Source organism: Paramormyrops kingsleyae, chromosome 12 (assembly GCF_048594095.1).
Source record: "Paramormyrops kingsleyae isolate MSU_618 chromosome 12, PKINGS_0.4, whole genome shotgun sequence".
NCBI lineage: Eukaryota > Metazoa > Chordata > Actinopteri > Osteoglossiformes > Mormyridae > Paramormyrops > Paramormyrops kingsleyae.
Genome location: NC_132808.1, coordinates 15,965,297 through 15,989,843, shown reverse-complemented (window position 1 = coordinate 15,989,843; position 24,547 = coordinate 15,965,297). Strand labels below are relative to the sequence as shown.

At 43.1% G+C, this 24,547-nt stretch overlaps 1 protein-coding gene across 5 annotated transcripts; it reads right to left on the bottom strand.

The window, feature by feature from the left end:
- Positions 1–24,127, bottom strand: dctd (dCMP deaminase). Of its 5 annotated transcripts, none has more exons than XM_023814747.2 (6): positions 24,076–24,127; positions 18,592–18,703; positions 16,241–16,376; positions 13,783–13,899; positions 4,529–4,625; positions 1–424 (listed from the first exon to the last, which is right to left on the bottom strand). In XM_023814747.2, the coding sequence occupies exons 2-6, from the start codon at positions 18,679–18,681 to the stop codon at positions 283–285; spliced, it is 582 nt and encodes a 193-aa protein (XP_023670515.2). In that variant the 5' UTR covers positions 18,682–18,703; positions 24,076–24,127; the 3' UTR covers positions 1–282. The 5 variants fall into 5 exon arrangements, with proteins under 5 accessions (XP_023670515.2, XP_023670514.2, XP_023670510.2 ...); XM_023814746.2 differs by lacking the exon at positions 24,076–24,127 and adding an exon at positions 23,702–23,972; XM_023814742.2 differs by lacking the exon at positions 24,076–24,127 and adding an exon at positions 23,728–23,917.
- Positions 24,128–24,547: the final 420 nt, after the last annotated feature.

The following is a 24,547-nucleotide window of genomic DNA, read 5'->3' as shown; positions in this document are numbered from 1 at the left end:
TATAGTGCATTAGCATTTTATTTACCAGACACTTTTATTCAAGCGAGTACAAATGAAAAAGCAGCGTCATGTGATCCATGGAGAAACTGGGGTTAAGGGTCTTGCTCAATGGCCCAACAGTGAAATCGTGATTTGAACCGGTGCTCTGCTGACCACGAGCACAACAGCGTAACTCACTGAGCCACACACCTCCACCGTAAGACGAGCAAAACCGTCCTTGTTTTTTTTTGCAGTAGTTCAGGGAAGCGCGAGCTGACAGGCAGCAGAGCACAAAGCTGAATTTCACTGTTCTTCATCTGTAAAAAATACTGACAGCATGTGTAGAACTGTCACCTCACGCCTCCATCGTCTGGATGTTGAAACACGCCTCTGCTCTGCGTGTGTGAAGTTCTGCGAGTCCTCTCCTTGTTGTACAGGCTTCCTTCTGCAGCACGAAGACATGCAGTTAAGCTAATTGGCGTCTCTAAATAGCCCACAGATTGTGTGCATGCATGTGCCCCGTGCTGGACTGGAATCCTGGCTGGGGTGCCCTCCAGACTTGTAACCTGTGCTGCCTGGGATAGACTCCAGGCCCCCCAACCAAGAAAAGTGGCTGGAAGATGGATGACCTGATTCAGGCTTTAAGGATGGGAGGTGAACACAGTGAAAGATCAAATCTAATGTTATTTAATTTGCTGACAATTTAGTTGGAAAAAAAATGAGCCCTGAGCAGGTGAGTCATTCCATTATTTCTATTCTTTAAAAAAAAAAAAAGTTTATTTCTTTATTTTAACAGAGCACAAGATCAAACTATGCAAGGGGTGACGGAGCTGGCATCTAACCCGGACTTCATTGAGCTGTGTGTTCACACTTAAGTTGGAACAATTAAATGAAAATCAGCCCAGCTCTTTGGAAGTCTTAATTGCATAATAACAACAGAATATAGCCCAAAAGTAATGACCTATTCAACAAAACATTTCTTGATTCCATCACATGCATCTTCCAAAAATGCAGAAGGTGGACCAGCTTGGGACTGAAGGGGGGAAAAAAAAAAAATGTAAATAACCATTGAAGCAGATTTTTAAATAGCATGTGTGACGTTTTGGATACCTGACAATGCAAAGTGCCTGGATTCATATTTCAGGGTTTTGAGCAAAAAGTCACACATCAGCGGACTGACCAGAAGTCGGGAGTCAGCTGAAGAGAAGCCACAGAACAGACGGCGCTCGGGAAGCACACAGCCAAGAGAGTAATTCCTTAACAACTGGAACGCAAGCAGTACAATCACTCCATACATGTAGAAGCGGTATCACAGAAGCGTATTTATATATGTATATATTCAAAAAACCAACCAACGTTCCAATATAAATTAAATATGGATTACTGGTTAAATGAATAAAGCCAGCCAAAAATCGATTATATGAGGAAAGTTTAGAAAGGAGAAAAAAGAAAATTTAACAAAGCAGAACATCAGAGATAAAAGTTGCAACTGCGAATATTTAAAAGGTGGATAAGCTTAGAATTAAAACCTGCTGCAATTTATCCGATCCTTGTAGAACTGTTGAGGTGAGTACGCCTAACTTGCCGATTTGACCATATTAATCATACCAGTTATTTACTTTCTTCAGTAAGCAAATGAGAAAGATATCCAGTTTTGTATGCTCAGGTTCAATATCTCAGGAACTTCCAAAAATCAGGTAATCAGGAGAGAACAGAAATCAGTCCCCTTTTTTGCTCTGTTTTGAAATTTAAATTAGTGACTTCATATGGTGAAAATCCAAAAACTTCAAATGAGCCTGATAAGCAACGAAAGGCCCACAGCTGGGAGAACTGTTACCTTGTGTTACCTTGCCAGTAATTCGTCTTTATGATTAAGACCATCAGCTGAGCAGAAGCCAAGTATCAGAACTTTCAATTCCGCAGTTTCTAAGCAACAACTTTTTTCGGATGAACCGAAACTTAACTGAATCCGGTGAAGATCGATGTGCGCACACAGAGTGACACTGACATGAATTTCCACCACAGTGACAGTCTATCCACGGCTCAGGAAGATTTTCTGGATTCACTCGGGACCACAACATCATTAGAAAACGACATCCTTATCAGATCTGCCTGGCTGATGAAAGGCAGTGCACACCTGTGCTCACTCACAGAAGCAACAAAAGTCCAAGCAGGGAAAAAATAATAATAATTTTGCAAAACATTTGGCTTTACCCATACATATTTAATGGCACAGTTAAGTGGACACAATGTAACACACACAAAAATACATTTAAAGGTGAATGTCTACACCTGCATTAATTGTATACATTTTCATTAAGACACATTCATTAAAATACCCATTTTAACTGCCATTAGAACTGAAAAAGGTGCTTAGAGTGAATGATAGGAAACAGTATAGTGTCAGGCCAAAGGCATTAAAAGTAACCTCACCCAGCTAATAACACACTCTTCAAATTGAGGACACAGGATACATCTCCGTACAGCACTTTTGATGAGGAGACATACGGAGTAATTTCTTCTGCAGATGTGCGACATGAAGGGGCTGAAAGCTCTAGCTATTTAAGGTGAGTGGTTGGACTTCTCATACTGCCCATTGCTGTCTGGTTAATTGAATTAAAATCAATGACAATCTTGCTGCATTTTGGCACAAACTGCCTGGAAAACATATAAAAAAAAAATGAAAATAAGAAGGGAAGGGGGAGAGAAAGTGACAAAAAATTAGTCATCTTTGTTATTTTATTTTCTCATTTTCAGCTGGTTTCAATTTCTCCTCCAGATATAGATGAGGAACGTCTTTAAATTCACAACCTCTCACCTCGATGTCCTCCAGCATATCGGATCTGTGAAAGAACCAATTATGGAGCGACACGCTGGGGAACGAGAGGGAAGTCAGGACATGCAATCTCCCGGAATTAATCACCGGGGTCACACTGCCCAACATCAGTCAACAGCATTACACCCCACGCCAAGCGCCAGCCTGGCTCGAGCCGCTCGGTGGAGGCGAGTGCCGACCCACTACGCTGCCGCTCTGGCTGCAGAGGAGTCGGCGTGAGCTGCTCGGCTGGAAGGGGGTGGCAGGGTCTCCCTGAAGTTCCCAAGCTTTTGTCCCATTTTAAATATGCATTTACACACCTTCGTCCCTTCCAGAGCTCATCGCACTACTTTTTAGATTACTTGTAGCATTTCTCCTCGGAAACGTTTAATTCAAGCTTTATGCGGGTAACACTTACGGGAAGATGAAGGCAAACGGAGCAAACAGCTACATCGCGTGAATGCTGAAGACTCGTCACAGAGCATATGTGAAATCTATCTGCTTGATTCCTCTTCCGATACTTAGAATGAACTACATCAAAGCTGGACAATCAGTTTCCGATTTCTCAGTCTTGACAGAGCGAGGCAAAGCTCACTCCATCAAGGCAGTGAAAACATTTATTTTCTTGATCCGTTTTGCCGATTTTTGATTTGCTTGATTTGTTAAACTGGTATGAATTTCAACACTGCAATGTGTCTGTATGAATGTCTGGAATTACAAACTATATCAAAATTCTGTCATCTAAATATTTGGGCAAAAAAAAAAAAAAACACTAGCAGTTTATAACAGACACCTAAAAATATTCTGAGGACTGTCGAAGCATTTTAAAAAACACTTTAAAATTTAATCTGTTACTCCTGATTATCTAAAATAGGGGACTGAACATATAACGTTGTATTATCTTTAATGCGTGAGGGGTATGCACCAAAAAAACAACATTAATCTTTACTCATTGCTTCAACACAAAGGATTAATATAAACTTCAGATGTTGAGTTATTATGTCATGAGAGGTTGTTTTTAAAGAGAGGTACAAAAAACAACAACTCAACATTTTGGCTAAGTGATATTAAAACAAAAAAGGTAATCTAAAAACGTACTTCCTGCCATAATGCAGAGGTCTGGCCCCAAAAATTTTCCATTATGCACGATGTACCATAAAAATGGACAAACAGAAAGACATCAAATCGACACATATTTCCATGGTAACAATTGTTATGACTGGGGCCAAGTTTTTAAACTTATGTGACAAAACAAACACCTACAGAAAGCCTAGAGTTAAATACACTTCAATATTGTCTTGACTCAAATAAAAAGGAAGAAGTAATGTAATTTTTGTATATACAGAATCCTGCAAGCTGCTATTTACGACTAATAGGGCAAACAAAATTATTTTTCCCTATGCTTCATACTATAGCAAAGACACGGAACAGATTAAAAGTTAAGAAGAGTTTAAAGTTAACTTTTCAGTAGTTGATTCTTTCAAGCAGTCATTATATTATACATATTTATCACTGCATCAGGCAAAAACTAGGATTCTATTTCAATACACCCACTCCCCCTGGCCTGCCTTCACCCCAGCAGCACTGAATCGTGGGTAAAGAAAAATCCATTCATTTGCAGGGTGGGTGGTTCCCAAGACAGAACAAAAGAATCAATGGATGTGTGTATATACATTTACATATGTGGGGCTCTGGCAGATGATAAGGAAGCAATTACACAGCCTAGTTACCCACCTGCATGTGACCCTCGCCATGTCAAAGAGGCGTCTCGAGGCAGTCATTTCAGGGTTATCGTGGTACTTGTCTGATAAATAAATCACCTCCTTTATACCTGCAGGTAAACACAGAGGAACATCAGTTATGTTCCTGACAGCCTGGTAGGACACTATGAGCAGAGAGGACTGTTACACGAAGAAGACAAAGCCATCACTGTAACAGGGACAAAAAGTGAGAGACACGTAACGGAGACACGTGGTCATTTTACGAGTGTTAGTTATTCCCCAGAAAGGATGAGAGAGCAACATTTACGCTCGTTAGGAGATGCAGAGGAACTGAGGAGCACCCATCTTCACCGGGGAACAGGAAAGAGGTGAAAAAGGGCAGAGGTTCGGCTGAAGTCAAACAGCTGGCCGCTCCTATGCAGTCCCCTCAGCAGGTACATAACCTTCAGATGACAAACTAAGAACCTTAAGTACTAAGGACCTCAACATTATGTTCCCAATACATCAAAGAAAAGGAAGAAAAAACAACATACAAAATGCATCCCTGTCTGGACCAGTATCGTGGGGGCAAAATGTTTTTGATTCTTTCCCCCAAAACAGTGAATTCTTGAGAAAATAATAATTTATTGGGTAAAATTAAAGATATGTAGACGCTAAAGAGTAACGCATCAAAAGGAAGCCTTTTAGGTTTTCGGTAGGCTTAAAGCATAGCGGCTGCTTGTCGGTAACTGTGCGGTGAGATGCCACAAACGCGAAACGCCACCCACTCCATGCTCTCCAAGGGCACCAGCCATTACTGAACAGCATGAAGAAAAGTTGAGGGCGAAACTTAAAACTTGCCAGCGTGTGGTGGAGGGAATTGTTCAGGGCTGGGTTGCTAGGGGACACGAGCTGTGATTTTGATGGAGGACAGGGGAACTTTTAGCTCAGGAGCAGGACTGAAAACTCACTTGAGTGTCAAAGCGGCCTGTGTGGGTAAGAACAAGGTTCTGAAAGCACAGTAACTATTTGTAAGATCCACACCTTACAAATGAATGTGCTGCCTGTACAAAAGAGAAAGCCCACAGTATATGTAATTTCTACATTCAGCTTAGCATTTGACCCCGTGAGTTAGTAATGAGGTGTGAAAAGCTAAACAGAGACCTAGCTTATTGGCTCAAGATCAAGAGCATGTCTGCAATAATTAAGCTCGAGTCATTATCAGTAACATTTTCTTTGACGGCTTTCTATGAAGCGTTGGTCTAATCGCTTATCTGGCCTTTAAATAATCATTATGGTGGGGGTGGCATAAATCTCACAGCCTGCATCACTTCTTGGCATTATGATTGGTCATTTACACATACTTGCATCGCATAAATATTCTGAATATTCAATTTCGGCTGTCAGAAACAGCAATCCAAGTCAATCCCAAGACGTTTTTTGAAGCGTTGACTAGGGGTGGCTCCAGGGTCGGGATTTTGGATTTTGCCTTCGGTGTGCATGTGGAGCTTGCAGGTCCTCAGTCATGCTGGTGTCCTCCAGCTACTCTGGTTTACTTCCACAGTCCAAAGACATGCAGTTAGGGTAACTGCCATCTGTAAATTGCCCATAGCGTATGACTGGATGCATGCATATGTCCTACAATGGACTGGCATGCCCTCCGGGCTGTACCCCGCTCATGTGAAATGTGCTGCATTGGATAAGCACTAGGTTTCCACACGAACCTGACCAGGATAAGCAGACAGAAGATGGATGTATGAAGTAGTTTACATTTGGTCCCCGCAATGTAATATAATCTTCTCACACACACACACACACACACACACAGACACAGACACACACACACACAGACACACAGACACACACACACACACACACACACACACACACGCCCCCTACTGCTGGAGGCAGTGCCACCCACAGAGGCACCATGCCACTCCAATAAAGAAAATAACACAAAAAATTCTGAGTTATTAGGCTGAATAAGCCATTAAATAATCCATTTTAAGTACCCTGAATGAATTAATTAGCAATTAGCACTACTAGATAGTCACACTTGGCTTTGGTTTTATAATTATTAGCTAGCTACAGATTTCATTTCAAAACCAGAAAAATCCTGAGTATTTGAATATCTTTCAGATGAATACTAAAATTATTTAACGCAACGTCTCTGAACACGGTAACGTTTTAACATTCTAAGTCATTGCTCGTCACTGCCTGTTGTCTTACGAGCCGACTGGCTGACTAATTGGACATTGTGCAAAACGCTGAAAATGGAGACCGGCGGCTCTTCAAACATCTCGATTCCTGCTGCACGGGAATCAATGAAATTCTTAAACACTGACGGCAAGGGAACACTGACAAACGACAAAAATAATAATGAAGCTTTTTGTAATTATAACTTCAGTATATTTCTACATGAATATACATCAATTAAGTACAGAAAATCAATAAATACGTGCCTGGAAAAACAGTAAAAGCTTAATCTCAAATAAATAAATAGATTAAAAAAAATAATTAAAAAATGAGCAGGTGCATTTAAGAATGCAGGGGGTATGATATAATGAATGTCACTCCAAAGCTGTGCAGTGTCATACCGATGACTAATCTTTTCCAGCTGAGTATGAGCCTTCATCAAAACAGCAGGTAAACTGCACAAAACTATCTGTATCAAGCTGCTTCTTAAGCTGTATTCCTACATTAATAATGCCAGGCGATTAATCGCAGACCACCGGCTCACAAAAACCCACTTTTGCCATTCGGGTTCAAAAGTAAATATCTCATGGTAAAGCGGAGAGCTCTGTAGAACAGCTGGGCGTTCCCCCTCCAAGCAGACTTCCCGACGGGCCGTACGGAGGGTGAGGCTTGGATGGGCCACCGATCTGTATGTTCAGGAAGCCCCTGTGGCTGGCAAACAAACAAACACCTGCAAACGAGGCAAACGAAATGGCACGCAGCATCCGTAGCCCGAGCAGGTCCTGAAGAACAGAATCGGGCCCTTTCAATAGAGATGCATCTCAGCTCAAGCAACCGCTTTAAAGCACGGCACCACGTTCACACCATTTCGGTGTTTTCGCTCAACAAGTAACTACGTCCGAGTAATTAAACCACCTACCAAACACACAGCTACAGTCCAGACATTAACATCCACACACAGTTACAAAGGTTTTGCTCCTACTTTGCTCCTATTGTTCACTGTGATGGAATCTTATAAAAAAGATTTTCCACTGATCTTTGCTGATTAAATGGGAATTAATTGGGTGACACTGAAGAAAAATATATATAAAATACATAGAGAAATTTTGTTTCTATCTTGCCAAAGGCTGGAGTGTTTTGTGTAAATAATGATATGCCTACAGTGTAAAGAAAAGCCCATTGTACAGGGCAAGCCTTTCCCCACAGTGTGTGGATGACAATGGCAGGGATACTATACCCTCCAAAAAGAACCTTAATAATGAACCACCGGGGACCCTTGAACGGATTTACATCTTTTTATTCTGCACTAAGGAAAACTCCCACTCACTTCCCAAGGGTAGAAATGCTTCTGAACAGTTGGGGGTCAAACAGCATGAGGAAAAAAAAAAAAGATAAATAAAATAACAGAAAAGGGCGAATTTCTGGAAAACAAAACTTACTGGGAAGCTCTCAGACCAGCGGACGCTGTGGACGCAGAGAACTTCGGGGGCAAAACCACCACTTGTTTAGTTTCCCCAGGCCTGGGTGCTTGTGTCGACGTTCATAAGGTCACAGTGAAGAGCATTATCAGAGAGACGACGTGAGGAAGACGACTATTGAAAATCCGAAGGGCGATGAAGGTAAACGAGGACGGCAGAATAGCTAATGGATGTGTAAACAAAAGGTGCAGGAATCTAGGTGGGCGCAAAACACAAAACTGCACCAAAAAGATGTTAGATTATAAGTAGAGGCGACTGAACCATAATAAAATGACTTTGTAGAGCAATGGGTGTTTTGCACGCTCTTCATTCTCCCTCGCAAGCCTATAATTTCACGTAATTTATTTTCCTGAATGGCAAGGCCCACCTCACCAAAAACAAAGCTGGCTCTCGCTACAGATGGAACTCCCGGTTCACAGAGGGTTTAGAGAGATTTATCATTTTCACCGTGCTAATTATTCCACAGCCTTTTCAAGGATAATGATTCGCTAAGTGATTGTGACAGGTTGTGATTATCAATCCCATCAACTCGAAATGAAATAAAGCCCAAAGACAGGGAAGCGAGCATTTAAATAACCGTGGCTGAAGAAGACTGTGGTGGCAATTGCTGAAAACAGTTAAATCAGACAAGAACAAAAATAAAAAATACAAGGTAGTGGCGGGGGTGAAGGGGGCAATCTTTACATGGCAGGAACCAAGGATTTAATTTTCTTTAGCATCTCTAAAAAAAAAAATACATATAGCAACCAAACATACTGATAAAAAAGGGCAACCTGATTCGTTAAGACAGTTTCAATTCAAAGCATAACCAGCTGAATAAATTACTTCACTAAAGAATGAAGAAAAAAAAATTGCTGAAAATTATTCTGAGGTCCCTTGTAAAGCTGGCTCTGAATGGGTCATTCTAAAGGACGGGGCGGGGGGGGGGGGTGCATTTCTGGGCCTCTAATGCACACCGAACTTCCTCCAGGGGCTGGGCTGCACCAGGAGAGAAATTGTAACGTTAAGACCTGAAAATATGATCTGGGGGAACCAAAGTCCATTTCTCTGTCACACATTTTTTTTTTTTTACCTTTCTATATAAATCATTAACTGGGTAATTTTCATTTGTGACAGGACCTGAGCAAAACTGCCCAAACATCCCTCAAAACTAAACTTTAGTATACCAGTGTGACTTTTCCTAACAATAAATCTAGCAAAAAACACATCGCAAAATTTTTTTATAGACAGACAGTAGCACTAATAATTCACCTAATAATGTACCTCATACATTGACAAAAACACATTCACGGGTATTTTTATTATTTTTTCTTTTTTTAAAAAAGAACAATACAAAGTAGTTATATGTGAAATACTTAGGAGGTGGACAAAATAAGGGAAACATCAGTATTAATATTTAAGACCTAATAAAAAGTTCACCACCTTTTGTTTTTAGGACAACATTAACGCTTCTTGGAATCATCACACTTGTAAAGCCTGTAGCTCATTTTAAGATGACGGAGGTATCAATCTCTCTTAAATTGTGTTTTCTATACTCCAAATGTCCTATAAAAGGCACCATGATGTTTAGATATCATTGGATAGTCCATGGAGGGTATTTTCCTTCAACTAGTGTTGAAGAAACTACTGAATCTGTTTAGCATTGCAGTCTGTATGCAGTCACTGTCATCCACGAATCTGAGAACATACTGGGAGAAGAGTGTTTGCACCATATCTTATCCTGGGAAACGACCTAAAATGCCTTAGTTGTACAACCATTCAAAGTCATTGGACCTAATGATTTCCACAAGACGGCTGCCATAAACAACTGGCGCTGTGAAAGAACAGGCCATACTATTTAAAAAAAAAAAAAAAAAAAAAAAAAAACCTTGCTCAGGTGTCCAGAACTCCTGGTCATGAGTCCTTGTGCAATGGCCTTCGATACAAGTGGTTTCCAAACAGCAGCTCTGGCCCCTATTCCAGCTTTGTGAATCACACAACATAGGCTTTTGTTGGAATGGGTCACAGAGGTGCTGATTCAGTTCTGTGGTTTTTTTTAAGGGCTATCCCTGTTGCTGAGCTTCATCTTGCAACCTCTGTTCCCCTTGCTGATGCAGTTTGTCCATGTCTGGTATATACTGTTTGGTATATACAGTTTGTCCAAGTCTGGTATATACTGCCATGGTTTTTCATGGCGCTTTTCCTCTGCCAGTAGGAACCATTTGGCATTTAACCTACTACACCTTAACATATGCAGCTGCATATGCAATTGTCCATCCATCCATCCTCTATACCAACTTGACCTATGCAGCGTCGCGGGGGTCCAGATCTCATCCCGAAAGCTATGAGCACAAGGCAGGCAACAACCCAGGATGGGATAGCAACCCACCCTGGACCGTACACATACCACACCCACACATTAACACTTAATTATCTGGCAACCCCAATTCACCTTAGGATGTTACTGGACTGGGTGGGGGGGGGGGGGGTAACTGAAGATCCCAGTGGAAACCCAAGACTCAAACGCTGGCCCCAGAGCAGCAAGGCAAGTGCTAACCTAATTTTAAGTGCGAAATTCAGTTACTGCAAAGCAGAAACCCTTTTCCATGTGGCGTTTCTGCTATTTCATCTCCTCCCTCCCCAAGTGTATGTATATATATTTTACTTAAGCAACACCATATGTAGGGTTATTTCATTCGGCTTGCTCTCTTTATGACACTCACACAGCGATCCACTTCTCCATACTGTTTTGTCATATATTTCACGTCTGAATTTTTGTTTAATGAATAGCTGGGGAACACGGCTTTCTGATCCACCAATTTACAAGCAGCTGTGTCGCGAGCCTATAAAATATGCTTTTATGACGTGGAAATGACATAAGACCACCAGCAAAAACACAGATTCCCCTAAAATCACATTTACTTAACACTTGTTCAGTATGTTAAGATCTTTAAAAAAAAATGGCTGCTGAAAAGATAACCAATTCCAACTTCCACTGGATCTGCAGAGTTTGAGAAACCAAATTGCTCTAAAAACAACTCTGGCAGGTTTCTTACACCCTCAAATACTGGGGGGGGGAATTAAAGCTAATGACCTGGATAATCTGGAAAAATTGTGTCATTGATTTGAATAAACAAGGTCCACAGGTGACCGTTTCTATTGAAAGAGCTCTAGACGGTAAATATGAAGGCTCACAGCGGCCACCATCACAGTCCTAGACGGTAAATATGAAGGCTCACAGCGCCCACCATCACAGTCCTAGACGGTAAATATGAAGGCTCACAGCGCCCACCATCACAGTCCTAGACGGTAAATATGAAGGCTCACAGCGCCCACCATCACAGTCCTAGACCGTAGATATGAAGGCTCACAGCGCCCACCATCACAGTCCTAGACGGTAAATATGAAGGCTCACAGCGCCCACCATCACAGTCCTAGACGGTAAATATGAAGGCTCACAGCGCCCACCATCACAGTCCTAGACGGTAGATATGAAGGCTCACAGCGCCCACCATCACAGTCCTAGACGGTAAATATGAAGGCTCACAGCGCCCACCATCACAGTCCTAGACGGTAAATATGAAGGCTCACAGCGCCCACCATCACAGTCCTAGACCGCAGATATGAAGGCTCACAGCGCCCACCATCACAGTCCTAGACGGTAAATATGAAGGCTCACAGCGCCCACCATCACAGTCCTAGACGGTAAATATGAAGGCTCACAGCGCCCACCATCACAGTCCTAGACGGTAAATATGAAGGCTCACAGCGCCCACCATCACAGTCCTAGACGGTAAATATGAAGGCTCACAGCGCCCACCATCACAGTCCTAGACCGTAGATATGAAGGCTCACAGCGCCCACCATCACAGTCCTAGACCGTAGATATGAAGGCTCACAGCGCCCACCATCACAGTCCTAGACGGTAAATATGAAGGCTCACAGCGCCCACCATCACAGTCCTAGACGGTAAATATGAAGGCTCACAGCGCCCACCATCACAGTCCTAGACCGTAGATATGAAGGCTCACAGCGCCCACCATCACAGTCCTAGACGGTAAATATGAAGGCTCACAGCGCCCACCATCACAGTCCTAGACCGTAGATATGAAGGCTCACAGCGCCCACCATCACAGTCCTAGACGGTAAATATGAAGGCTCACAGCGCCCACCATCACAGTCCTAGACGGTAAATATGAAGGCTCACAGCGCCCACCATCACAGTCCTAGACGGTAAATATGAAGGCTCACAGCGCCCACCATCACAGTCCTAGACCGTAGATATGAAGGCTCACAGCGCCCACCATCACAGTCCTAGACGGTAAATATGAAGGCTCACAGCGCCCACCATCACAGTCCTAGACGGTAAATATGAAGGCTCACAGCGCCCACCATCACAGTCCTAGACCGTAGATATGAAGGCTCACAGCGCCCACCATCACAGTCCTAGACCGTAGATATGAAGGCTCACAGCGCCCACCATCACAGTCCTGCAGACAGAGACACTTGAGATGCAGCTGCTCAAAAATGCACTTGTTCATGTTAAAGCCCATCAGTTTCCATTCCATCACTCCCAGAAGTGAAGGGGGAAAAAAAACCTTAAACATAATTAATTTATAAGACATTTTTCCTTAAACTTCATAGAATGGGGTTAAATATGTACAGGGATCAAAATAATACATAATAAATAAATCGTTCGGCCACATACCTGCCCAGTGTGTGGTGAGCCTTAATTTTTAAAAACCTGCACTTTGTCTGTTGCATCTGGTGAGCATACAAGAGGCCACTATAATGGATACATGCCAGTGGATTCAAGAGGGGTGGTGCACCGACAAACTGCTTCCTAATGAAGGGAGAGCCCCCACGGAGCTCCAGCCCCCACGGAGCTCCAGCCCCCACGGAGCTCCAGCCCCCACGGAGCTCCAGCCCCCACGGAGCTCCAGCCCCCACGGAGCTCCAGCCCCCACGGCACGGAGAGGAGAAGCTGAACAACTTCTCCCGCGAAAAGAGCGGGCCACTTCAGCCCCATCTCATCACGCGGCTTCTGGAGGCTTCCAGACAATGGGCTTTGATTCCAGCTGCAAGGGATCGTGGGAGCAGGCAGGAAAAAATAAATACCCTGTCTTTTTACATCACAGCTTTAAAGCAAATTCAATTTTCATCCCCGCATCCGTCTTCCATAAGCGCTTATCCAGGTTTGCGGTGAGCCAGAAGCCAATCCCAGGAGGCACAGGGAAAGCACCACGGACAGGATGCAGATTAGAATTTTTAATTTAATAAAAAAGTGCTTTGGGGGACCATTCCTTTGACTCTGTGGGCCACTGACACCATGGGAGTTGTTTATTATACAGCAACCCCCTTTCATGTGATCTGCGCGGGGGTAAACGTGGTGCCCCACGACAGCACGGGCACACTGACGCCAATTAGATGCATCGCGCGCGGCCTGCATTGTCGGCAACCTGTCGAGGAACATTACCCAGAGCAAACAACCTCCCGAGAGTCATCAGACAAAGCAATTAAATCTGTGTTTTGAAGTAACATGGCGCCAAGAACGTCACATGGTGGGGTGGTGGGGAGGGGCTTTGAAGGGACATGAGATGTAGCATGCCGGGGGGGTGGAGCGGTGGCACCTCACCTGCCTGGATGATGAGCTTAGCGCATTCGTTACAGGGGAACAGGGCCACGTATATGGAGCAGCCCTTGACATCGTAGGAGTTCTTGTTCATGATGGCGTTCAGCTCAGCGTGGCACACTGTGGGGACACACGGAGGTGCTTGGTTAGTGCTGAAGAATCCTTTGCAGAAAACTACCATGCATCCGACACAGGGACTGGCGTCGGCTAAATGGGGCGACGGCTTACTGCCAACACCTAGAACCCATTACCCGGTTGAGAAGGGGCTGCAACAATATTTACAAGCCCAAATACCAGTTTCTGTTTTTGGGGCATGTGACGACTTGCCGATCGACGGGTGGGTTTTGGGACACGGGATAACGGAAAAAAAAATAAAAATCAGGCTTCGAAAAGCAGCAGCTGGACAGGACGAAAAACCAGCAAGAGAACAAATCAGAAAAACTATGAGGAAACATTACTAGGGCTGTGATGGTTAGTTGAGAACGACGACTATGAAAAACCACTGATGTTTGCTGACAGGATGCAATACACTACAGAAAGCATAGGGGGCAGCATCACATATCTCCATGTACAATAAAAGAAATCGTTCATCATGCAGATAGAACTGTAAACAACGACAGTGAAGGGGGAGACACAAAGCAGCAAAGCAGATACAGCCTCTCTCAGCAGTACATTGATGAATAGACATTTAACGTTTCTCATTAACCTCGGGAAATACTCATTAGATAATTATAATCAAATTAGTATATTAGGCAAAGAAATAGGCAATAGTCTCAACATCTCCTTAAGAGATGCACCAATGCAATATGGAGAACACATCCTATCTAACGCCTCACCAATGTAAAGCAAAGAAAGTAATTCATTTAAAACAGTGCTCCATTCCAGAAAAACAGACCTCCATTAAAGCAATTCCCAATTAATTCCAGTATGTGGCCAATTCATCATCCAAATAATGGCTGAGGCATTGCCAGGGCTTGTTGTTTTTATATATATATATAAATGATTCTGTGTGATTTTACAATTCTCTGTGACAGCAGGTGTTTTCAGCATCATGCCACAAAGAACAAGCATTCTGACGCTGTGAGCAGGTGCCCAAAACTGACCTCAATTACAATCAGAAATCCACTACATTCGAGAGGCCTTTATTTAAGGCTTACATACAGGCCTGTATTTTAGAGACCAACAAGATAGACCTCCAGAAAAAAAAAAAAAGAGCTGCCAAACAAGGTAACCGGCTATCCGGAATTCCAGGGTGTGCATTTTCCCCGCGACAATCATTGTTAAATGCCGCAAAGGTCCCAGGTTCTCTCTGCCTGAAAAGTGAACTTCCTTTGGCCTAGAAGCTGAGCAGAGCACAGCTGCCACTGTGTGGTTAGCAGCCGCTGGGTCACCGGCCCACACTTTGGGCGGAGTGGCGTTTAAGCACTGGTGACGCGGGTATCGCTGGCACATCTGTTCAGCGTCAGTGCCGGACAGGCCTTCATTAGCGAGTCACGAGCATTTGTGAACTCGCCGACCTTGTAACCCCCATCCACGCCGCTGACTTTTCCAGTACAAGCAGCCCATCGCATAAGAGAAGTGAACCACCAAACTGCAGAAGCATATGCTTCCTACAGCAGATCCAAGTCTCCGGCTGTCTGAGCATTATAGGGAAAAAAATAAAACCACTAGCCAATCATTATGGGTCGGCTGCCCGATTCCAAGAAATGCCGTCATTAACTTTTAAATGTGCATGAATCAATTACATTAAATGTCTTGCATTTAGTTAATTCAAAACCAGCGACCGGAAACTGAAGAGGATCCAAAGCCGGAGCAGTCCCTCTTCCGGGGAAAACGTTTTTAGCATTCAGCAGCAAATCAGTGCTGTCCGGTTAAAATTGATATCCACTTCAAGTCATTCAAGCCATGCTGCTATTTATCTACCCGCTTCTACTGACAGCAAAGAGATACAGCTATACGTGAAAAAAGTAATAGGAAAGGACATGAAAATAATGACAGCAATTTGAGAACGTCAAGCATCTCAGCGCGCTGCATATTCTGCGGGATGTGAGAGAGGATTGTCAGAACGGCGAACAAAAGAACGGATCAGATCCAGCTGGAAAAACATTCGTACAAGTCTGCTTTCCGAAGTGGACTGAAACATACTGGTCACATACTGAACATACTGAACAGTATCAAGTTTTTTTTGGCCGACGTGCGTTTTTATATAATTGGAACGACCAGTTCAAGCAGCTGTCGTACACCACCGTGCACATGGCTGTCTGTGACCAAACTGTCATGAAAGCATCACAACGAGAGGGAGTTCAGCTCCTGACGAAGCAAGCCGTAAGCTTTAGGGAACAGCGCCCTCTGCAGGACTAAATTATAAATCGGGGTCCAGAAAGACACCCTCATGGTTTAAAAGGGAAGTCTCACTGTAATAATTTGGCGAAACACTGGCAGGCAGTGAGAGGGAACTCACCGTAGGGGTACTTGGTGTTCAGCTTGTCGGGACCTTCACGGCTCCAGGGGAGCAGGTCGTCACTGCACCCATTGGGCATCCCGTTGTACCCAATCCCCACTATCTTGTTCTCCTGACTCACAATGCAGGCGCCAACCTAAAAAGCAAGTAGATTTTTTAAAGCCATGTGCATCTCAAGGTTATTATCTGCATAAAAAGTGATTTAGCACTAGGAGTTATTGACTGTATAATGCTTTGAGGAGTTATTAAAATATCCACCCATGCATGCACCCATCCACCCATCCATCCATGTAAGAAATACATGACAGACATTTCTCAAAGGGAGGGTAGAGGGTTATGCAAAAATGTAATCTACGACGACTTTGTGGGGGAAACACTGCGCAACCTGGCATTAACTAAGGACGACTAAAGCTGCCACATCGGAGAAACACAGCTGAGTAATATTGCAAGGAATGCAGCACAAATACTGAATAATAATAATAATAATAATAAGAATAATAATAATACTTTATTAACCCCCATGGAGAAATTCTCTTTACTCCTCCCCCAACTATCTCTCTCTAGGTGAGGGTAAGCTGGCCGCGAAGGGCAGCCACCCATAGCAACGCCAAGGCTTGAGCTTCTTAACTGCAAGCACCAACCTAAAAGTGACTTAATTTATTCCAGGGGTGATGAGTTGAGGGGAAAAAAAAGGGCAAAGCACTTATATTCATGTTAATAATATGTAAAGTAAACGAGTTATGAAGAACCTAAAGAACATAGAAGGATGCTCACTATGGAGAAGATAGTAAAGGGTTTTACCCCCTCATGCTACCATAACTGGCGAACATCAACAGGCCTATGTCAAAATACCCAAATATGTGCATGTTCTCTTTGGGTGGCAATGACTGATCTATAGTGCGCAGTGAGAGCGAAATGAAACGGGCAGGTGCAGCGAGACTGTCGAACATTCCTCGACAAAACAAAAACGACCAAAACAAAAGCAGCCCGAAAAAATGTCCTCAAAAGGTTAAGATAAAAAGATGCGGCCTTTGTGTTTTTCTGCAGAATCATGTTCTGCCCGTGGTGATTTCATGCGAGGTTCACGTTGGCTTTCGCAAACACAAAGGCACACCGTGGTGAATCTGACTGCAAAGAGGGGCTCCGCAGCTGAAAGAAGAGATGCGCTGTCTTTTAGAGAAATATATCACAGTCAGGGTGGGCGGTGGGGGGAAAGACATCTCTCTTTTAAGAAATAATAGCTTGTATCTCTTGTTCAGTTTGCTGATTTCTTCAACAAGGTCATAGACTCTCGAGGAGAAACGGCGCGGTGAATAGCAACCAGCCCGACCACCTACTGTGATGCATAAACAATCGAGCTTCACAGCAACTTGAGAGAAGATACCATTTCCCATCGCCATAAGGGAGACGCATTTCCTTTCACCCGCACTAGTTTTAGCTCAAACCAACAGTCCCCGTCCCCCCCTCCCTTTGTTTTGGTTGGCACCTTGAAAGCAACAAGCCATGAAGCCCAGGCCACACAATCCGTTAACAACCCTGTACTTGCCGGTCGTCTGCCGAAAACTCTCTTATGTGGTCTCTGCCTTCACAGCTGTGCCTAGTGACATACGGACAGGTGTTGGGGAGAATGCAATGCTGCGATAGGACACGGCTGAGGGGAATACGGACACCCTACGGCTCCTGATGCATTTACCCATTCAACGCCCCCCCCCCCCATCTTCGCTACTCAATTCAGATGGTACTGGTAGAAAGTGTACAACCTCCAATTGTCATAAAATGGAGTATGTTTCACCACGTGCTTCTCGGAGACCTGGTCTAATGTGGTCTAGCACGTTAAATTATTCCGATAAAATTTAAAAAAAAAATAATTCCTGGAAAATGGTTCAAGTATGTGAATGGCTGGGAAGATGATCGCCGACTTGTGTTTGCATACATCTTAAGGTACAAGTGTTCAGTTCAGTCAGGTACCGTGGTTCTCTTGCGGTGACCTCACCATTTTTCTTCTCAGCCTTGAGAGAAACAGTTGCTGAGACAAGGTGCTGGATTCACTAATTACATTTAAAAACGCAGTGTTCAGAACGCTTCATTAAATACAAACCGTGTGCAGGACACAGTTCCCCACTTGTTTTCTTGCTGTTCCCCTCATTACTTCGCCAAATCTCTGCCTGCCAGCGAAGCCCAAACAGCAGCCAATGATTTATTAGCTGTGCAATGCAGGATTGAGTGACTTGATGCAAGTGTGTCAGCCAGGTTAATATTTAATGGCAGGACTGATATTAAAAAGGGAGCCAGCAGGCAACTCACAGGGCGGTAGGAGAGGTGGGGGGCCCAGATCGATCAAGGGGGGGTACCTGTGAGCTTGGATCCTTGCTTCTTTGAGCTGACAGGAAGGCAACCGCCATAAAATATTCAGGCCACTCCAGGTAGTCCTCCCTTTTCATAGTGAGAGGCTGGGTCTCAGCCCTGTGAGAAACAGGAGGCCTGTTAACAAAGCTGAGAGGGGAGCAGGCCGGCCCTTTTCAGGAGCCACAACAGTGCGGCTGTGTCTCACTGCAGGGCCCGATCCAACTCTGTTTGTCAGCTGCAATAATAACAACCACAACAACAACCTCCCAGAATGCAACCAGAGAAGCACCCTGAAATGATCGCAACTTTTTAAAATATTCCCGATAGCTTTCGAAATAACTTCAAGCACATCATACAGAAATATACACCGATCAGCCATAATATTAAAACCACTGACAAGTGAAGCAAAAAACATTATATATGTTCTAACAAACTAAATAGCCTTATGTAATTCATCTTATTTACACAACAGCTTGTCATTTTTGTCTCTACACGGTCGTGCTTACAATTCTCCTCTGCTCTCTGCATCCCGCATGGCAGAGTTCCCCCCCGATACATGCGCGCACAGACACATGCACGCACACACAGGTGAGCACACTTCCACCAGCGGACAGAGAGCGCGAGTCGGAAAATATGTCGCGTCAACCACCCGGTCAGCAGTGTAAACTGTGAGAGGGACTTCTCAACCATGAACAGGGTAATAAATACGTTTCACAATGAGATTTTCTGCTTTAAACTATAACTATTTTAAGCTATCAGCTATCGCTTTTAAAGCCTAACAGTTAATGTATTTGCAGATCAAGACAAACATCCGCAATCGGACTTTGTCAACTGATGTCACACTTGCCTTAACTGCAGTGTATTATGGGTGGAATCACCACTGCTGTCATTAAAAGAAAGACATGAACACCATGAATCCTGCCAGTGTCCGTCTACCCCCCCCCAAGCTGTAAACCCAGGGAAACATTGACAAGGGCCAAATTGTGGTGCCTAGATGACTGGGTCAGAGCATCTACAAAACGGCAGGTCTTGTTGTCAGGACCTAGAAAAGCAGTCCAAGGAAGAACAACTGGGGAACCGGCCAGGGGGTCATGGGCACCTAAAGGACGCCGATGCACAGGGGGTCATGGGCACCTAAAGGACGCCGATGCACAGGGGGTCATGGGCACCTAAAGGACGCCGATGCACAGGGGGTCATGGGCACCTAAAGGACGCCGATGCACAGGGGGTCATGGGCACCTAAAGGACGCCGATGCACAGGGGGTCATGGGCACCTAAAGGACGCAGATGCACACGGGCTAGCCCGACTGCTCCGATTCCACAAGAATGCCACAGTAGCACAAATTGCTGAAAAAGTTTATGCTGGTTACGACAAAGGTGTCAGAACACGCACTGCATCGTAGCTTGCTGCGTGGTCGCAGATCAGTCAGAGTGCACGTGCAGACCCCTGTCCACTGCCGAAAGCATCTACAATAGGTACATGAGCATCAGAACTGGACCATGGAACAATGGAAGAAGGCGGCCTAGTCTGATGAGTTACATTTTCTGTTACATCATGTGGACGGCCAGGTGTGTGCGTCATTTATCCGGGAAGAAGATGAAACCAGGATGCATTATGGGAAGGCAGCAAGCTGGCAGAGGCAGTGTGATACTCCGGGCAATGTTCTGTTGGGAAACCTCAGGTCCTCACATTCATGTGGAAGTTTCTTTAACCTAAACAGTGGTGCAGACCAAGTACACCTCATCATGGCATTGGTATTCCACAATGGCAGTGGCCTCGTTCAGCAGAATATTGCACTCTGCCACACTGCAAAAAGTCTTCAGTAATGGTTTGAAGAACATAAGAAAGAAAGGTTCCCCAGATCTCTATCTGATCGAGCATCTGTAGGATGCGTTGGGCATAACAAGTCCGATCCATGGAGGCCCCGGTTCACAACTTACAAGGCTTAGATGTGACAGATACCACAAAACACCTTTGTTGGTCCTCTAGATGCCATGTCTCAACAGGTCAGAGCTGTTTTAGTGGCACAAGGAGGACCTACAAAATAGCAGACAGCTGGTTTTAATGTATCAGTGGAAGTACTGAAATAGGCCTAATATTTCTACTGAAGTCCTTCTATGTTAGCTATAACAACAATGTTGTCCAGGCATCAGTTTTATCCTCTTGTTTGAGCCAATTCTCTCTGCAGGCATTAGAATTTGTGCACGAAGCCCATTTGGGTAAACAAAACTAAATGAAAGGCCTCACAGATACACCGGGGGCTCATCTAGCAACAGGATACAGGTTCATGCATACAACCTTTCATTTTCAAGTTGGAGTTGTTGAGAGGAACGCACTTTGAACCCATATGTGTTAAAATCATCCTTGACACACTGGGTCAGATCAATGTTACAACTGAACCCAATTAATGGCACACGCTTTTGAAAAGAAGAATACAGTAAAAGCAAGAATAAAAGGATAAAGATCAAGGCTCCACGTTAACTTGCTAATCTATAGACAAGGGCGGTTCCCCCCCCCAAGTAACAGCCACACATTTTTAAGATGCACTTAACACAGACATATTGACTAATATTTTTCATGAATGCATATTTTAGTACAAGTACACATTGTACAATATACTTCATACTAAATGTTTCACGAGTCGTCCCCATTTCCAGAAAACAAAAGACTGTCACCACAGCAACAGTTAACCTTGTAACGAAGCGGAGAAATAGCCAATATCGTCAGCTCTTCCTAAGTTATTACTGTTAACGAATACTGAAATAAAAACAACAACATTTGTTTGTCTCTATTTTTTGAACATTTGTTTTTGAGTTGCATGCATTTTAAGGTACAAGTGTTCAGTTCAGTCAGGTACCGTGGTTCTCTTGCAGTGACCGTGAACGTGAAATTAAATGGTCATTCATAGTCCATGTGTGTGTGTTTGTGCATCAGATGACGGAATTTCCTTTGTTTGCTTATATGCTGCGTCAAAAGGTGCTATAGAAAGAAAATGTGACTTTACCTTGGCATAGTTGAAAAAGGAGAATTCAGGACGTGGAAATGACATTCCGTGAATCTCAAACGCTGTTGTTCCCTCTTTCAAATATAATTCCTGAGTATGTAAAAGTAGGAAGTGAAATGCTGTTTTGAAATTCCCAGACTGTTACATAATAGACAAATGTAAAATATGCCAGCCCACTTTCAAGTGCAATAGACATGCGTATTCAAATTTCAAGTAGTGTAGATATTGTGAAGAACGAAGTAGAGATCAGCAAAACTGGCGAGCTGCATAGATTAGGTGCGGCTCGAGGAGGTGATGGGAATGTCGGCAGTTTTCATCTTCCCAGTCTTCCCAGGGAATTTGACTGTCAACGGGCTTAGTTAAGCAAGGGTATGTTTCCGAAAAGCTCCCATTGGCAACTTACATAGTTTGAACCATTCAGTTGCACGGAACGCATATGCTAGCAACTATACTTTTAGGAAAACATACCCCAGTTTATCAGGGGGGTAGAAAACTACATGATGAAGTCTGTGATACTCACATTGACAAGAGGATTCTGCACTTCCCGTAGACTACTTTTGGTTAGCTAAACAAATATCTAATCAATACTGCAGCAAAAAAATAAAATAATAAAATGAAAGCAGAAGTCCAAATTCATTACAAACAACACATTTACAAGCTGCTCAGCTTGCTCTTTGAAGTTCTTGATAAAACTTTAGCATGTGCGGCCCAACATCCATTACAGCCTGTCTACCTTGGCCCATAGCCATCAAAACTTTGAGCAAGCCCACTCCAAATGATCAGCAGTTAATGCAGTCTATGATAAGTGTATCAAATTGGCACAACTGTGTATGCCCCCGCAAATTTAAACCGTGTTTGACAGAGATTAGATTAAAAATAGGCATGCAACAAGCCAGACACAAATATGAAAGTACAGTGTGGAACCATCTAGAGTCCAACTTCAGAGGTGCCAATCAGCCAACCAATTTCACTTGTGCGAACCGGCAGAGTCAATGTGATATTAGCCTGCTTGCACCTCAGCTTAAGGAAAAGAACCCAACTAATTTAATTAAATAGATAACTAATTTGCCACCACAAATGTGTTTATAAGGGGTTGAGAGAAGGGTTTACAGTGTTAAAGACTTTCCATTATTCATAATACGTTGTGTGCTGTTTTTCTTTTGAGGGCTTCATTCTTTAAAACCTAAAACAAATTCAAGCTATATTATTAAGTCAGCAAAACCATAAACTGAAATAAAAATGCTCAAAAACTCTTAAAACTAATCTGAAACGGAAAGAAAACCTAAAAAGTATAAACTACTTTTTTTAAATGGAACCTAAATTACCTTGGAGCAGATAAGTCTGATCATGACCAGTAGATAAATTTGGCAGGATTTTCATAAAACAAACCATGCCCAGAACAGTAAACAGTTATCGTCAATCTCTACAGATCTTTGCCAGTAGTGCCAATATAAAAATCCTCCCATTGTCATCAACCACTACTTTCAATCAGTCCGGAGAGCTATTCTGCATCACTCATGAAGTTACCCAGTCTCAGCCTACCCAAGCTCACACGCAAGCTGGGCTCCCACCACAGCGCCCTCGAAAGTATCATTAATATCTACAGAACCAAGCGTTACCCAAGGAAACGTTTTTATTATATACAAAACATAAGCAAGAGACCACTTAAGAAAAAGCTTCAACACAAGCCATTTACAATTCTGAGGCATTTCAATAAAAGGTCTACAACTGAACGTATTATAAGTGTTATAACCGAACTGTCGGAGTACAACTTTTTTAAGGTAGTAAAGGAAACCATCGTTTCTCGTCATACAATGCCTAAAGCTTGCAACTAAACATTTCCATCCCCGAGGATCAAGGCGCACAATGTGTGATTAATTTAATAATAGTGCTTAAACAAACAGGACACGTGATCTTAATATCAAAGCTTGTATGGAAACGAAAGTGCCAGTCCCGGCTTTTAAATATACCCGCAGTTAGTGCATAATCTTAAAACACTGGTGTATGATATTATAAAAATATCCTAAAGTTTCCACGCAATCTATAACAGGCTGTATGTGTTATAGCATGTTGAATAACACGAAAAAAAACCAAAATTTTTTTACTTAACCGTATATATCACAAAATAGCAGTTACCCGTGTGGTGACCTCTGTGTAGATGCAGCGTCAAACCCTTCGTTGCTCATGGTATTAAAATTCTCTCTCTCTCTCTTTGTTTTTACAAAAAGCAAACTAAATATTCCGTCTATAGGAATTGTCACTTCCTAATTCGCAACACGTGCGATTTCTACGTCATTCTCCCACACGGCCTTAGCGAAAGTAAAGGTTGCCAGTTGCAACTTCTTATCACAATCAATCATATTAATCCCCCATTAAAATAACTATTATAGATCGCAACAAAACGTAAACTTTAAAAACCAAACAAAGAGAGTAACAAAATAATAAATTACAAATTAGATGCTTAACAAAGTATTCTCAACGTACTAGCTTGGCTTTCCATCCACCTTGAAGTTTGTATCTGGCAACCCAAGTATCCCCGCGTTTGCATTGCGGAAGTAAATGATTGATTAAGTTAAACGCGGGAGAGACTGCAACCAAGTCGAAAAGTTTGAGGCTGATCGATACGTATTTATTTCCGCTGTATTTAAAATGCCATAAACTTAGAAAAATTATTTGCGTCCATTAAACCATATCATTTCCATTCACATTGTCTTGATATTAAATAAAATATCTCCAGTAAATTACCCGTATTGTGCTGTGAGATACGAACTTTTTTCATTAAAGTAAAAATTTCAGGTTTTTCCATAAAAAAGCTTGATACATTCACTTTAAAAACAATCTCAATTCATATAATTACATTAAATATGCCCGTCAATTAAGTACTGTGCGCATACGTCTATTACCATATTGTTACTTGGATTGTAGGCTATTTAAATTTTTGCTGGGGTAGAATTCC